This window comes from Mastomys coucha, unplaced genomic scaffold (assembly GCF_008632895.1).
Source record: "Mastomys coucha isolate ucsf_1 unplaced genomic scaffold, UCSF_Mcou_1 pScaffold2, whole genome shotgun sequence".
Lineage (NCBI taxonomy): Eukaryota > Metazoa > Chordata > Mammalia > Rodentia > Muridae > Mastomys > Mastomys coucha.
This window is the reverse complement of record NW_022196902.1, coordinates 10,824,302-10,841,217: the sequence shown is the minus strand read 5'-3', so window position 1 is coordinate 10,841,217 and position 16,916 is coordinate 10,824,302. Positions and strand designations below refer to the sequence as shown.

At 39.0% G+C, this 16,916-nt stretch overlaps 1 protein-coding gene across 1 annotated transcript in view; it reads left to right on the top strand.

The window, feature by feature from the left end:
* Positions 1-16,916, top strand: part of Arfgef3 (ARFGEF family member 3) — a 165,182-nt gene that overhangs the window by 122,647 nt on the left and 25,619 nt on the right. The window contains exons 20-24 of the mRNA XM_031380518.1: positions 3,400-3,533; positions 4,072-4,217; positions 6,704-6,883; positions 10,421-10,565; positions 12,227-12,349. Of these exons, the coding sequence (XP_031236378.1) occupies positions 3,400-3,533; positions 4,072-4,217; positions 6,704-6,883; positions 10,421-10,565; positions 12,227-12,349 (728 nt within the window). The remainder of the gene's footprint in view (positions 1-3,399; positions 3,534-4,071; positions 4,218-6,703; positions 6,884-10,420; positions 10,566-12,226; positions 12,350-16,916) is intronic.

Here is a 16,916-nt window from a genome sequence, read left to right as displayed (position 1 = left end):
AAAAAGCAGAATAGAAAATAGCAAATAAAATGTGTAGTTTTCAATAATTTGTAAATATTTAACTGCTTCTGTCTTTTTTCATTTCATATTCTTTACTGGGGACATTAAATTTTAATTTCTCTTAAATATTACAGTTTGAATTGGAAAAATCCTTTTTTGTATATCTATCCATATATTGTTTATGTCTGTTCATTATCCTAAAATGTAAATGAACATAGGCCAAGTCATCTGTACACCCTCATAACAAGATGTCCTTCTACATAGTCAGATACAGAGTATCCATCCTCATAGCAAGATGTCCTTCTACACAGATACAGAGTATCCATCCTCATAGCAAGATGTCCTTCTACACAAATACAGAGTATCCATCCTCATAGCAAGATGTCCTTCTACACAGATACAGAGTATCCATCCTCATAGCAAGATGTCCTTCTACATAGTCAGATACAGAGTATCCATCTGAAAGCCCACCATGTGGGAAGCTCAAACAGGAGGATCAGGTATTCTAGGCAGGTCTTGGAAACATAGGGAGTTTCACAAACTACATCATTGTGTCTGTTACTGCTTTCCCAAAGTATAAGAGTATGCTCGCTACTTTAATCCAAAGTCAGCACTTGTTGCCATGTCTCTTTCATAGTAGGACACAGTGATATTGACCTACAAAATCAACCAGGTAGGATATCTATTTTTCTTGTCATCTCTATTAAACATGTGCATTTGGTTAATAATTGAAAACATTAAAAAGAAAACTTCTGTGTAGTCTGACTTGGTGCTGGTAGAGAGCAGAGTGATGGTTGAAATTATATGAGATTTGTGCACACAGTCTAATAAATGTATTCTCAAAAGCCCTGAGGAACTTAATAGATTTGCCAAACTAAATGTATATTTGTGGTGAGTGTTTACATATCTATGTTTGGTGTGTGCTGTATATGTGTGTTATGTGAGTACCATGCTGTGTGTGTACTTGTGTGCTGTGTATTTGCTGGTATGTGTATGTGAATGTGTGTGTGTTAGTATGTGTTTGCTTGAGTCCTGGTGTGAGGTGCATGTGTGGATTGTGTGTGTGTGTGTGTGTGTGTGTGTGTGTGTGTGTGTACTGTGTATACTGTATGTACTGTGTGTAATATGTGTATGTGCTGGTGTGTGTGAATTTTATATGTGTGTGTATGTACGTATGTGCAGGTGTGTGTTGTGAATGTGCCGTGTATGCTATGTGCATGTGTTGTGTGTGTGCTGTGTTTTTTATCAGATATCTCCTGCCAATGTAAGACTTCAGTTGCAAATATAATTATTTTTGAATAATTTTGTGTAGACACAAAAGACTTTGCTACTATATTAATAGACTTTCTTGGAAGAATTATTCAAAGGGGCAATTTATTATAATTAAATATCTATTAATACTGGCTACAAAAATAAACTTTAAAGTTAAATTTTTTATACAAAGAATAGTATGCTGATAATTTTTATTTTGAACGACCCCTTCATATCAGTGTCCATGTATGTGTCTGTATGTTTGTGTGTGTGTGTGTTTCTGTCTTTTTGTCTCACTTTCTGTCTGGGAGTGGTTAGTTTACTCAAAAGGATGGTCTTAGAAGCAGGCTAAGTTCCTGAGCCTCTCTGTTTCCTCTACCTGAGATCATCTGCTGAGATTCAGCTCCCATGCTCAGAATGGATGCTCATCTCTCAAAGACTCCAATGAGTAGGCCACAATAATGAGATGATACTATAAATTATCATTAGTTAGTGGTTATGATATCAAGCACTTTCCCAGACACTTCACACAGACCAGACAACACTCCAGGCACCCCAACCATTAGTGTTATTACTTTATTTCTTAGAGGAGGAAATATAGGTCAGTAGAGTCAACGAATTTGTTTCAAGCCATTACACTTTAAAATGATAGAGCCAGGAAATGCTTCAAAGTCTCTCTCTCCAGAGATTCTTGCTACTTATAGACAGAATCCAAGAGCAGAATAAAAGTGCAGCAGCTTTTTTTTCTTTCCTTTTCTTTCTTTCTTCCTTCCTTTCTTTCTCTCTTTCTTTTTTTCTTGTTGATGTTGTTTGGGTTTTGTTTGTTTCATTTTGTTTAGATAGAATCTCATGTATCTTAGGCTGATTCCAAGTTTGCTATGTAGCCAAGGATTGCTTTGACCTTACTCTTTAGCATCCTAATTACTAGGATTATAGAGATGCAACACCAGAATCCTAGGCTTCAAGCATGCTATGTAAATATTCTACAACGTAAGCAGTATCCCCAGCCACTAAATCTACAGAAATAATTTTTAATCTTTCTAAATGTATATTGACATTTTACTCACATGCATGCCTGTGTACACATGTTCACAAGGATAGCAGAAGAGTACCCTGTGTCCCCTGGAACTGGAGCTGCAGATGGTTATAAGCAACCATGTGCTGGGAGTTGAACATGGGTCCTCCGAAAAATCAGCCAGTGCTCTTAACTGCTGGGCCATCTATCCAGCCCTAAAATTACAGAATTTTAATTATGCATGACACTCTGATACCAGATGACAATGGATGGCATTTTGATAAAATACTTCAATACTCGTTACTTATGAAATTATTTCATGCACTACAATGATCAGAACTACTTAACATCTTCAAAGGCTCGTAGCTCTCCTTCTGGTGTCAAGTATTAACTTGTGATTTTGATTTGCACCTACCTACTTATAAACAGAAACAAACAATCATGTTCAGTCTTTTCCTGTGATCCCACCAGTCATTTGTGTATCCTTGTTCCTTCACATCCTTGGCTCATTTTCAAACTAGGTCTTCAACTTTTGTTGTTAAATTTCAGGTATGCTTAGTTGTTCTCTACACTGGATTTATAAAATAGGTAATATCTTTTCAGGCCTCATATTTTAAACTATTTCTGTCTTAAAACTTAGTATGTCCTAGTTCTGTTCTTCAAAAAGGCTCAAGATTCAATTTTTGTTCAAGACAATGTCCCTTGAGCAGAACATGGCATCCCATACCACTGACATTGCCACAGGCTTGGCAGGTCGACCATAGATACCTCCTTGCTCACTGTGGCTATACAACCCTAACGTCTTCCCACTCCACCCTCCTGGGATATCTGGAAACTGTAATTCGTCATCTTTCACATTTTTGCCAAATAGTTTAGGAGTGCTTACCACTAGTGGCTAGCCTTGAAAGCTGCAAAGATTTTTTTTTCAAGTGTGCTTTGTGGTATTCTTTGCATCAAAATCTCATGGCTAGTGTAGACTTGTTCACATTAATAATAGTTATGACAATACCACCCATTTCTCTGCAGTGATTTCACAGTGGTTATGTTAATTATACCAACCAGATTGCCATACACATTCTGTCATATGCCCTTGATGAATTGTTCCCACACAGAATATATTTATTTGCACCCAGGCTCTTTGACGATGCTACTGACAAGTTGAACTTAACGGCCTTGGGAGGATTCCTCTACCAACTCAAAAAGGCGTCCCAGTCCCAGCTCTTCCATTCAGTGACAGACACAGTCGACTACTCTCTGACCATGCCAGGTAATGTTCCCCGAAGAGACTGCTGGTAAGGAAGGAGGAAATAGCCCCAATTTTTGATGCCAATACCATGCGTGAAAGATGACAGTAAAAAATCATAATTATTACAGTTGAAAACACTCATCTCTGTGTACTGGGCCCATGCTAAGCACTGGATATGGGTCATCACATTCATTTAATGATAATAGGGGTTTTAAGCAGTAGATATATTTACCCCTTGTTTCATACATGAGATCATTGGGGATTAGAAGGAAATCCTTGGTCCATTCCAGTGCAGCTACTAAACAGGTCTGACCCTCCAGCATTACTCTTTAAACCACTGCTTCATAGCTTTTTCTCTGTGAACACGGTATTGAATCAAGGAGAGGTTTTGGTCCTGCTGAGTGAACCGCCTTGCTGATTTTTGAATAGAGGGCTCTCTCCTTCCTTGATGAGCCGTCTCAAACTGTCTTGCTATCCAAGAACACTGCCTTAATTTTCAACATCTGGAGCCTATTGAACTATACCTAAGTTTGGGCTTTCTCGTCTCACCTTCTTGTAGGTGAAGTCAAGTCTACCCAGGATCAGAAAAGCGCTCTGCACCTGTTCCGCCTCGGGGATGCCATGCTGCGGATTGTGAGGAGCAAAGCCCGGCCCCTGCTCCACGTGATGCGCTGCTGGAGCCTCGTGGCCCCACACCTGGTAGAGGTGAGATTGGAAGTTGGGAAGAGCCAGTCAATGTAAACTCTAATGGACTCCTGCTGCAGAGTCATCATAGAAACTGTACTTTAACGTATGACGAGAGTTGTCTGTGACCTGGCCACAAGCATTATTGTTCTGATTGTATATCAAAGCATCTGAAGGCTCACTTTGAAAGGCAGGGAGGGCTACCGTGGTGTCACTATGGCCCTGTTCTATTCCAAGTATGCAGCTCAGTTAGTTTTCTTGAAAAGCTGTCTTTTTTGTTTTCCTATGTTCTGCTCTCAACTTGAATCTGGAGCTAAAAGAAAGAGTCCTGAATCAATTCTTTTCTTTGAGGCAACACCTTTGGTTCTTGGATCTCTTCTGTAATAACTCAGTTACTAAGGACATGATACTTTAGAAGGTGAACCATATATCCTGGTTGCCTCCATAAAATAAATGAACCCTAACATCCTTCTCTGAAAGGGTAGTTTATAGGGCGTAGCCCTATATCTAAGCCTCTCTGCTCATGATGGCTGCCTCTATTAATCACTTTGCTGGTGCTGTGACTCAGGCAACTTAATAGAGGGAAGGCTTTATTTGGGTTTTAGCTCTAGGAGAGCCCACGAAGGCAGGGAAGCATAGCTGAAGCAGGAAGCTGAGAGGATAATATCTTCAGGGGTAAATAAAGCAGAGTAAGCAAAGTGGAGGGAGCAGGAGGCTCTAAAATCTCAAAGCCTACTCCTAGGGTCACTTCCTCCAGCAAGGCTGTGCTGCCTCCCCATACAGTGTGCCAGCCGGGGAGCAGGTGTTCAGATCAGTACCTGAACCTGTGTGGATCATTTCTCACTCAAGCCACCCCACTAGCTAAGTAACAGAAAACATGATTGCCATATTTACAGAAACTGTTCATAAATGTGCTGTAGTCCTTACCTAGGAAAGATATATAAGAAAATATTTCATAGAAGTTAATTTATTTGCCTGAGGATAGACTACTAAGGAAAAAGAGTAGAAAATATCAATTTAGTCAAGGCCAAAGACTGTATCAGCTAGGTATTGTGCTATAATTAGCTATGCTGAAAGCCTAGGAGTTTTAAACAATAGCCGTTTATTTGGCTCATGATCCTCTGTGCCATAAAGAAGAAAAATTTGAAGAAAATGAAATGGTATTCCTGGTCTGGACTACTGTACAGCCTAGTTTTATTCCAACTTGACCAAGCTAGAGTCATTTGGGAAGAACCTCAGTTAAAACCCCCATCCAGTTGGCCTTTGGGCAAGCCTGTGGAGCATTTTCTTGATTGACAGTTGATGTGGGCAGACCCAAATCACTATGGGTGGTGCTACCTTGGGCGGGTGGTCCTGAGTATATAATAAAACAGCCTGAGGGCAAGAGAGATGGCTCAGCAGTTAAGAGCACTGACTGCTCTTCCAGAGGTCCTGAGTTCAATTCCTAGTAACCACATGGTGGCTCACAGCCATCTGTGATAGGATCTAATGCCCTTTCTGGTGTGTCTGAAGACAGCAACAGTGTACTCATATAAATAAAATAAATTTTAAGAAGGTTAATAAAGCAGGCTGAGCAAATCATAAGGAGCAAGACAGTGAACAGCACTCTTCTGTGTCGTCTACATCAGTCCCTGCACCCAGCCCTTTTTCCCCTGCTTGAGTGACTTCCTTTAATGATAGACTGTTATCTAGCAACATAAAATAAAGCAAACCCCTTTTTTTTCACCAAGTTGTTTTTTGCCATGGTGTCTTAGCATAGAAATAGAAACCCTAAGTAAGACAGCTAGCTTGGCTGAGCCCACATGGTTTTCCTTGTATGCTGTAGTCCACTGATACAAAGACTGGTACAAACTGGTTCTTGGTAGCTTTAACTGGTAGGGAGAGCATAGTTCTCTCTCTACGTAGACTCTAATATAGGTTTGCCTCTGGCCAGTAGTCCCCACTCATTCACATGGTCTTCTTAGGATGGCCCCAAACAGTGAGAGCATAAACTTCATACCAGCTTTTTACGAATGGATTGATCCCCGTCATACCCTCACAGAAAACAAGTTCCATGTCAAAATTGAGAGCCAATGTGGGACAGAATCAATAAAGAACAGTAGATCCAAACTGTGTGAAACAATTGGAGTTTTCATTACAACTGTTCCATCTCACTAGGGGACAAATGGTCTTAATATGTTAGGCAGATGACTAAGGATAAGCCATGAGCAGTTCCCAGATAGGTGAGCATGCTCTGTCCTGCTGAAGAAAATTTCCATGCTGCATAAAAAAGAAAATAATAAAAACCTTACTCTTCCAGAAACCTCAAGGTAACACTGAAGTTGTATCTGGCCAGTGGTTAAATTTTCAAGTGCAATTTAGTGTATATAGCATCTGAACAGTAAAATTCCTTAGAAGTTTGTATGTAAACAGAATTGCCTTTTCTACCTTCAAGTAATGAGCGAGCCTCCAGAAGCCGTATTCTCCTTGCCTGACTTCCTGTTGCCATTCGGTCCTCTCTCGTGTAGGCTGCCTGCCATAAAGAACGCCATGTGTCTCAGAAGGCTGTTTCCTTCATCCATGATATCTTGACGGAGGTTCTCACTGACTGGAGTGAGCCGCCGCACTTCCACTTTAACGAGGCACTCTTCCGGCCCTTTGAGCGTATCATGCAGCTGGAGCTCTGTGATGAAGATGTTCAAGACCAGGTCAGTGCCACTGGGCTTCTGCATCCTCTCTCTGGGGCAGGCATTTGGTGAGAGCAGAGGCAGACACCGTTCTCTGTTTTGCATACTGTCTTCATAAGTTGGTGACAAAGAGAGGTTAAACAATCTGGCCAGGATCACCTAGTGATTGGAGGAACTGAAACACAGAGCTAGAGAATCTGGCTAGATTGATCTGCAGCTTATCTACACCACGCTATCCACCACATTCTGTGTAATGGGAGACAGATGGAAAGAGGCAAACTTAGTAACCTCACATATGGCACAGTGGTGGGCAAGAGCTTAAAAGGCCCTTTCTCTGAAATCAACTCAGATGTTGATGGCTTATTCATTTTCTTTAAATACAATGGCATACTAGCAAGAAAATGAACATATTAAAATACCCCCAGAGTGACAATTGAGACATTTAGGCACACACATCCTCTACCCTGGGTGGGTTTGATGTAGTGAGGTGTACTCTACCATCAGGTGAAGACAGAGCTCATCATACCATGCTCTCAAGGTTATAGAGCCAATGACATCTTACATAGCTTAGCTTTATTTAGGCCAAGCTTAAATATAAACATGAGCAGCATCAGAAAAAAAAAAAAGAGGAAATGAGGACATAATAGAAAATAAAATAAAGTTGGTATTAACTAGAATTATAATTTGCCAACTTGAAGGTACATGTTATGATCCCTTTAGCAAATTGAAGAAATTAACACATATATAAAGAGAAGTTTTAAAAAACAGAGATGTTAAAATGACCATGTGTTTAATATAAAAGAATGTGGTAAAGGTAGAATGGAAGACCCAAGAGCACAGTACGTGTGAGAAACAGCAAAATGCTGGGTGTCTTTAGAGCTTCGCACACAACAGCATTGAGGATACTCAGCATCATTGCAGAAATGTAAATTGAGCCCACAATGAGTACTGCTTCACTTACAGGGGTGGTTAAAAACAAAGAGGTAATAACTAGAGGTGAGTTGTAGAGGAAGTTAAGATCAGACTAGATATGAAAGCAAAATCTTTACCTAGTTCAGAATATAACCTGGCAGTTCTTCCAATAGTGTGTCACCAAGCAAAATGAAAAAAAAAAAAAATCCGTGTAAGTCTTCTTCACAAATGTTTGTAATAGCCACATCATCAAATGGAATCAAAAGCCAGCTGTGTTGGTTTGTGGCTCCTATTCCAGGACTTAGGAGACCAAAGCAGGAGGATCACAAGAGTGAAGCCAGCATGGGCTACTTAGAAAGTTCTAAGCCAGTTTGAGCTACATTTCTTGGTTGTGGGAAAGAAGGAGAGCAGGCTGAGACAAGAAGACAGTTAAGAACTAGAGCTATGCAGATTCTAACTTTGAGGGAGTTGGCAGAATTGTAATAGTGTCAGGTCAAAAACAAAAGACAAGTGAAGAATATTACTATCACTAGAAATGGGTAATTAGAAATGGGTATATTTAGAAATAGTATTACTATTACTAGAAAAAGTAAAAGTAGAATTTATAATTATAACTAGGTCAGTTTATTAGGAAGACATGTCAGTAAGTGTCTCTGGGGCTGTGGGCGTGCTTCAGTCATTACAGTGCTGGCTGTCTAAGCTTGAGGACCTGAGTTAGATCCTAGCATCTGTGCAAAAATCATGTATGCTGTGGTGGTACATAGTGTAAAACCAACACTGGTGAACTGGACATAAGAGAACCATTAGGACTAAATGACCAGCTAGCCTGGTCAAATCAGCAAACTCCAGGTTCAGTGGTTTCAAAAACAAAATTGGGTAAAAAGCAATAAAGGAAGATACCCAGTGTCAGCTTCTGACCCTTACACATAAACCCATGCACGCTTACAAATACATGAAGAACAAAACAGCAAAAAGGAGATATAGACAATATAAGGATCACAGTTGAAAAGAATGAAATTGTTATTGCTTAATGAGCACAGAATCTCAATTTAGAGAGATGAAAATATTGTGGGAATGGATAGTGGTAGGAACTGTATTAAACTGTATGAGCTCTATACAACTGGTAATGTGATGTTTACACTGTACACATTTTCCTGTGATTTTAAAAATTGTACTGAGATATCAAAACTCTTCCCTCAAAGCAATTGATATAACAACTAGATGTCAACTGAGGTACAGATAATAAGCAACACTGTGGACCAGTCTGAGTGAAATAAAGTACTTTTTTTTCAAGAGCATGCAGAACATTTTTTATAATAGTTTATATGCAAACCTATAAAACCAGTCTCAGTAAGTTTAACCAAATTTAAAACATACAAATATATTTTCTATCCATAATGGAATTGAGTTCATAATAAATAAATCAACTTGGGAAATCTTCAAATATTTATAAATCAAACATTAGAATTCCAAGTAACCCTTAAGTCACTGAAGAAATGACAAGGAATGTTTACAAATACCTTGAGTGAGAAAATGACATACTGAATTTGTGTTATAAATCAGTATTTGTGGGGACATTACAGTTGCAAGTGTTCATATTAGAAGGGAAGACCCTAAATCAAAAATCTTTATGTGTTTGTTCAATTGACTTGTGATGAGGATGCCATAGCAGTTCAATGGGGGAAAAGACTGTTTTCAGCCAGTTGTACTCAAACATTTGTAAGAAAGATTATCTTTTTTTTTTCATTTTAGATATTTAAGAAAGATTATCTTAAACCTTCTTCTCCCACTAGTCTCTCTCTCTCTCTCTCTCTCTCTCTCTCTCTCTCTTTCTCTCTCTCTCTTTCTCTCTCTCTCTCTCTCTCTCTCTCACACACACACACACATACACACACACACACACACACACACACACACACACACACTGAAAACTGGTCATGACTTAACATGAACAAGAACTATAAACATAAGCAAGGCAAAGGTGTCTTGGTAGCAATTCCAGCAACATGACCCTTAAAAAGAAAACTTGATGAATCAGACCATACCATACCAAAATTGAACACATATTCCCTGAAAGATAAAATTAAGATATAATAATAAAAGATAAACTTGGAGATAGAGAAATGGCTCAGTGGTTAAGAACACTGGCTGCTCTTCCAGAGGACCCAGGATTGATTCCCAGCACCCACATGATGACTTACAACTGTCTATAACTCCAGTTCATGGTATACAACATATCTGTTAATGCAGATACCAGGCATGCATGTGATCCACATACATACATACATACATACATACATACATACAGGCAAAACACACATAAATAATTTGAGAGAGAGAGAGAGAGAGAGAGAAAGAGAGGGAGAGAGAGAGAGAGAAAGGGAAGAAGAGAAGCTTGAGGTTGTAAAATGGTTTGCAGAGCATGCACTGGAAAGGCCCTGAGTCTATACTGCATGGCAATATGGAGGCAAACACTCAAGTGGCAAAACCACCAAACAAACAGAAAGCTAATCCTGTGAAAATTTACTCAGCAGTTTTTCTCTTTCACCAACATTAACTCAGAAATAGGAGGGGGAAGAGAAGTACATGACCTTTCCTGTAAGTTCTACTTGTGTTAATTAATCACTTCCTCCTTCCCCTGTGCAGGTGGTCACCTCCATTGGGGAGCTGGTTGAGGTGTGCTCTGCACAGATACAGTCAGGATGGAGACCCCTGTTCAGTGCTCTGGAAACAGTGCACACTGGGAACAAGTCAGAGGTGAAGGAGTACCTGGTTGGGGACTACTCTATGGGTAAGAACAGTTGGGTGATTCTTGCTATAGCACCTTCATTCCTTATGCCAAGCTTTGGGTTATCAAGAGGACAGAAGGAAAAACATTCTGTCAGCCATGTTTTGTCAATGGGAAATAACATAGCTAGGATTTGAGGTTGGCGTGCTGCCAGCTGACCCAGAGCTCTGAGCTCATTAGGCCCCAGGCTTGCTAAGACGGTATTGGTCACTCTGTATTGGTCTGTAGAGTTTCTCTCTGAAACCACAGAAGAAAATGTTATAAGCTGATCATCCAAAAATACAAACGCTCCAATTTAAAAAAAAAAAAATGATGTTATTTCATAGTAGTTATATTCCAGATGCTCAGTAAAATCTAAGCAAATATTTCAAACTCTGAAAAACTCTAAAATTCAGAAATACATCTGGTCCCCAGCATTTAGAAGAGGGTACACTAAGCCAGAACCTATTTATTTTTAAATAAGAAAACTGGAAAGTATAATACAGGGGAATAGGAAGTAGGAATATTGGGCCTACCTAGAAATACACTGCATGCCAGTGTACAAGGGTTTTGTTTCAGTGACCCCTAAGGCCACCCTGACATTCAGAATGCCAGCAGAAGGGCTCATTGTCAGAGTGTAGTGCTCTGATCGGAATTATTGCATGGCTTAGCTTTACTCCATGGCTTATGACTAAGATTCACTATAGTAGTATAATATGGACACACCCTGGTTTTAAGATAAGATGACAAAATCTGGAAGAATGCTACAGGTTTCCTTACATTCTTGCCTTCCCATGGACCATCACACAAAGTACTCTTCCCTCAGTAGTGCAAGTGTCAGAATATGAAGCCAGTTAGAGACCCAGCTGAAAACCGCTCACATATAGACACATTGTACCTGGCATACTCCACATTCTCAAATGTTCAGTAGAGACCAATTGTTTGCACAGTCTAGAACAGTGAACCACCTTATGAGATAACTTGATTCTGAGAATCAAGTTCCTAGATGCCAGTCTAGAGCCACTTGTTTGACAACCTTGTCAGTTTTCTTACTTAAAAAATAGAATCTTGAAAGCAGGATTTCCTAAGACAAGCAGACTCATTCCTATGACTTCTTCACAGGAATTAATAAATAAGTGTATTTCATCAGAGACTTGTCTAAATGGTCCTTCCCTTGTCTATAGCTACTCTACTATTTTTTTGTAATCCCATATTTGCTGTACTATCATTACTAGCCACACATTACTCTAGGCTTATGTATCTATAGCTCTATTCCCCTTGTCCACCCAACTTGCATCCTAGCCTTCCTACCACTCCCATGTAGGTGAAGCAGCAAGATGTGGTGTCTATTCAGTCAAAAAGTCAAAAAATGTTTCTTTTTTAAAAAGACTTATTTATTTCTTTTATGTATATGAGTGCTCTATCTATATGAGTACACCTACATGCCAGAAGAAGACAGCAGATCTCATTACAGATGGTTGTGACCCACCATGTGGTGGCTGGGAATTGAACTTGGGACCTCTGAAAAAGCAGCCAGTGCTCTTAACCACTGAGCCATCTCTCCAATCCCCAGAAAATTTTTCTCATGACTCTTTTCTAAGACTCTTTGGGAGGTACTGAGAGTATCATCAGCACCCTGAAGGGTTAAAAACCTTTGTTAAGATTCTCTCATCTTCTTCCCTCAGGAAAAGGCCAGGCTCCTGTTTTTGATGTGTTTGAAGCCTTTCTCAATACTGACAACATCCAGGTCTTTGCTAATGCAGCTACTAGCTACATCATGTGCCTTATGAAGTTTGTCAAGGGGCTGGGTAAGTGGAACCCCCCTTTAATAATTCACAGTCATTGTTGACCCTTCCCACAGTGGTTTTGTAGGGATGTCCCTGGAAACACAGGGTACTGGGGGGCCAGCCCTGGTCTTCTTTCTTGTCGGTTCTTCTTGAGGCATCGGCGGAGGGTCAGACTTGGTCTTACAGGATATTTAGGGTTGCTGTATAATAATAAAAAGTTTACTTATCTAAGTCTAAGCTACTTTGCTACTATAGCTAACCTGTCTTCTGTACTCCTCTGAGGCCAGAAATGGCAGTTTCTGACACTTAGCACCTCATCCTAAAATAGAAGATTAAGTAAAGGATTGACTGCTAGAGCCTTTTCCCTTTTGTCCAGATGCCTCTTGCTTGTCAGGCTAGGGGGAAGTTTAGAGCAATAAACTTCTATATACTGAACCAGGAGAAAACAATAACACCCACAGAAGAAAAAACTTTTACATAAATGAATATGCATAAACTCATATAAATTCATATATAGATTTGTGCAGCATATTTATACATTTCCATTCAAAACAGTTGGGCTCAGCTTGCATACATTCTCACAATTACATACTTACACACACACACACACACACACACACACACAACATCCATATTAACATATGCATTTGGAGCAAAAGACCAAGCACCAGTGCAGAAAGAACTCACTCATTCTGGATGAAAAATGAGCTCCAATCTTTATTGCATTGAGAAAGAAAAAGCTTCTATCCTTTTAATGCTAAATGAATTAAACCCAAGTTTTTAAGAAGAAAAAATTGTTCCTTTAATAAGACTAAGCCTGCCTTGTTATTAAGAAAAGACCTGTTCATCACAAGTTCACACATAAAATCAAATTATATATTGAAATAGAAGTTTACAACAGAGAATGTTTACACACATATCCATTAGGAGAAATTATCTAACTAAACATCCATCACTTGTCACAGCTCCACAGGTTCATTGAAAGTTAAAAACTGCTGGGCAGTGGTAGCGCATGCCTTTAATCCCAGCACTTAGGAGGTAGAGGCAGGAGGATTTCTGAGTTCGAGGCCAGCCTGGTCTACAGAATGAATTCCAGGACAGCCAGGGTTACAGAGAAACCCTGTCTCAAAAAAACAAAAAAACAAAAAAACAAACAAAAAAAAGTTAAAAACCATAACTAAGTTATTAGTATTGTTAGTTCCCTTTTTATGACCTTTGGTTAATGGTTTTACAACCTCTAGGAATGTGCTCTGAGCAGGAGAAAGTCTGGTTACCATCTAGAAGCCATTAACTGGTGACACATGGGAGACTGACAGAGTTCTCATTGCAGCTTTGACTATCAGAAAAGGACCTAATGGTCCCACTGTAAAAGAGATTAATAAATACTGATATAATTTTAGAAATTCTTATAGAATCATCATAAAAACTTGAGAAGTCATCTATGTGCCTATATACTGTCACTATAAGACAGTACTTCTTTATAGATCTGCATCTGCTCAAAAGGGTGGGCTAATACATAGTGATTGCCATATATGTTTAGTAATAATAGGAAAAGCATATTAATAGCAGTAATCTTTCCTTAAATGATTTTATTCTGGGCCTTGCCTACCGGAGTGTCATTATAAGTATTAGTCTAAAGCAAAGTCACTTCAGGAAGATCACCTGCTAGTTATTAGCTTGTCCTATGATGGCTCCTGACAACAGGACCCTAAAAACAAGCAAACATCCTGGGATATGAACACATTGGGTCAGAGACTTACTGTACTTGGGTTGTTGATTTTTTTTTTTACTATACCTATAAAATATCTTGTAATATAATACATTCTCAACCTATATCTTATTTTATGCTAACTTCCTTTTCAACCTTAGAATATGTTGGTATTTGACCTTGTGTAGGAAGCCATTCCCTTTTGGTGTCACATTTAGCAGCTGGAAATTAAAATTAAGAATGCTTCCTCTAGCCTTCTTATTTGTAAGTTGAGTTTTGGATTAGTCAGAATCCTCCTTCTCAAAGTCCTGGTGTATTTTAGGAATTATATAGGTGGTTATATACTTAAGTTAGGATTAGTTGAAGTCTTCTATACAGCATGACCTACTGAAGCTTGGGTTTAGAGAGCACAGATTCATCTGGGTGAAGTTGAGAGAAGGAGCAGGGTGTTTAACACCAAGCTTAGAAGACATTTACACATCTGAGAGGCTTACACAGAAAGCTCCTAGATATAGAGTCAGAGAACCTTGGAAATAAGAAAATAGGCTGTCTGGGCTGGCCAGTACCCTGAGCAGACCTTGGGCGCAAACTCCACAGCCAGTCCCACAGCACTCAGAGGAAGCTCCACTCCCAGACACTCTAATAAGCCAAGGATCACAGGATTCCAGAATCACAGGATCACAGAGACAGCTTGACTTTGAGGAGTTCTGACACAACCAGGATCACAGGAAGGAAAGGATCCAGTCAGATTTAGCAAGGGCAGGTAGAACTAGAGATAAACAGATGGCAGAGGGCAAGCATAAGAATATAAGCAACACAAACCAAGGTTACTTGGTATCATCTGAACCAAATTCTCCCACTATAGCAAGTCCTGGACACACTAACACACCAGAAAAGCAAGATTCAGATCTAAAATCACTTCTCATGATGATGATACAGGACTTTAAGAAACACATAAATACAAAGAAATACAGGCGAACACAGGTAAACATCTAGAAGCCCTTCAAGAGGAATCACAAAAATCCCTTAAAGAACTACAGGAAAACACAAACAAACAGACAAAGGAAATGAGCAAAACCATCCAGAATCTAAAATGGAAATAAGAACAATAAAGAAATCAGAAAGAGAGACAACCCTGGAGATACAAAATCTAGGAAAGAAATCAGGAGTCATAGATGCAAGCATCACCAACAAAATACAAGAGATAGAAGAGAGAATCTCAGGGGCAGAAGACACCATAGAAAACATTGACACGACAGTCAAAGAAATGGAAAAGGCAAAAAGCTCCTAACCCAAAACATCCAGGAGATCCAGGATGCAATGAGAAGAACAAACCTAAGGATAATAGGTATAGAAGAGAGTGAAGACTCCCAAGGTAATAGACCAGTAAATATCTTCAACAAAATTATAGAAAAAAAACCTCCCTAACCTTAAAGAAAGAGATGCCCATGAACATACAAGAAGCCTACAGAACTCCAAATAGACTGCACCATAAAAGAAATTCCTCCCATCACACAATAATCAAAACACCAAAAGCACTAAACAAAGAAAGAATTTTAAAAGCAGTAAGGGGAAAAAGGTCAAGTAACATAAAGGCAGGCCTATCAGAATTACACCAGACTTCTCACCAGAGACTATGAAAGCTAGAAGATCCTGTGCAGATGTCATACAGACCCTACAAGAACACAAATGCCAGCCCAGGCTACTATACCCAGCAAAACTCTCAATTACCATAGATGGAGAAAACAAAATATTCCATGACAAAACCAAATTTACACAATATCTTTCCACAAATCTAGCCCTACAAAGGATAATAGATGGAAAACACCAACATAAGGAGCAAAACTACACCCTAGAAGAAGCAAGAAAGTGATCTTTCAACAAACACACACAAACCTAATTCCACCTCTTACAACAAAAACAACAGGAAGTAACAATTACTTTTTCTTAATATCTTAATATGAAAATTAATATTACCAACATATCCTAATCGATTGAAATCCAAAAATATGAGGAATTAGAAATTTGTTGACTGTCATCCAATGCTCTCTCTAATTTGGTAATTGGAGAAGTGGGTTCAATACTGTACAATCCATACACACTTTCAGCTTGTTTGTACATGACAGTATCTTGCTGTGTACAACATAAGGGTCTTGATATCTTGCTTCTCCTATCTCAACCTCTCTATTAGTAGTATTGTTTATTTTATGTTTTTACACTATACTATGGTTTTCAGAACAGCTTACATATTTCAAAAGTATTTATACAGCCAAAAGAAACATAGACAATTAAATTGGGAGGTGGCTTGTAAGAGAACAACAAAGAGTGAGACTGAATGCTTTGCTTGACATTTGTAACTCTTGTATCAAGTTTGAAGAAGAGGACTTTATAAGTGACTCTTTCTCTGAGATGAATTCTTTTCCAAATTATCACAGCTAATGAACCAAATTCTTTCCCTCACCTAATGTCTGTGCCACCCTCCAAGCAGAACCATTGCTCAATAAAACAGTTGGTGAATGATTTTATGGATAGACCATCTTAATACACACACCGTTTCATAAATGAATGTAACCTTCTCTGTGGGCTGAGAATAAAGTCTCTCACTCAAGTCAAATAGCTTTGACCATAGCAGGAAGTCTGTATCCAAAAATTGTGCCTACAATTCATTCCTTGGCACAGCAGAACTGTCAACTCTCAGCTTAGCTATGATGGAGGAAAAATCCTTTGGTGATGTGAGGGTCATTGAATTATTACAATGAAATCCAATGTCTAAATATTGTTCTTATTTTGGGCTTGTACCACACAGTAAAATCCAAGATTTTAAGCTCTACTAAATACAAAACAAAGAAACAAACAAAAAGACTTTATATATTTATGTTC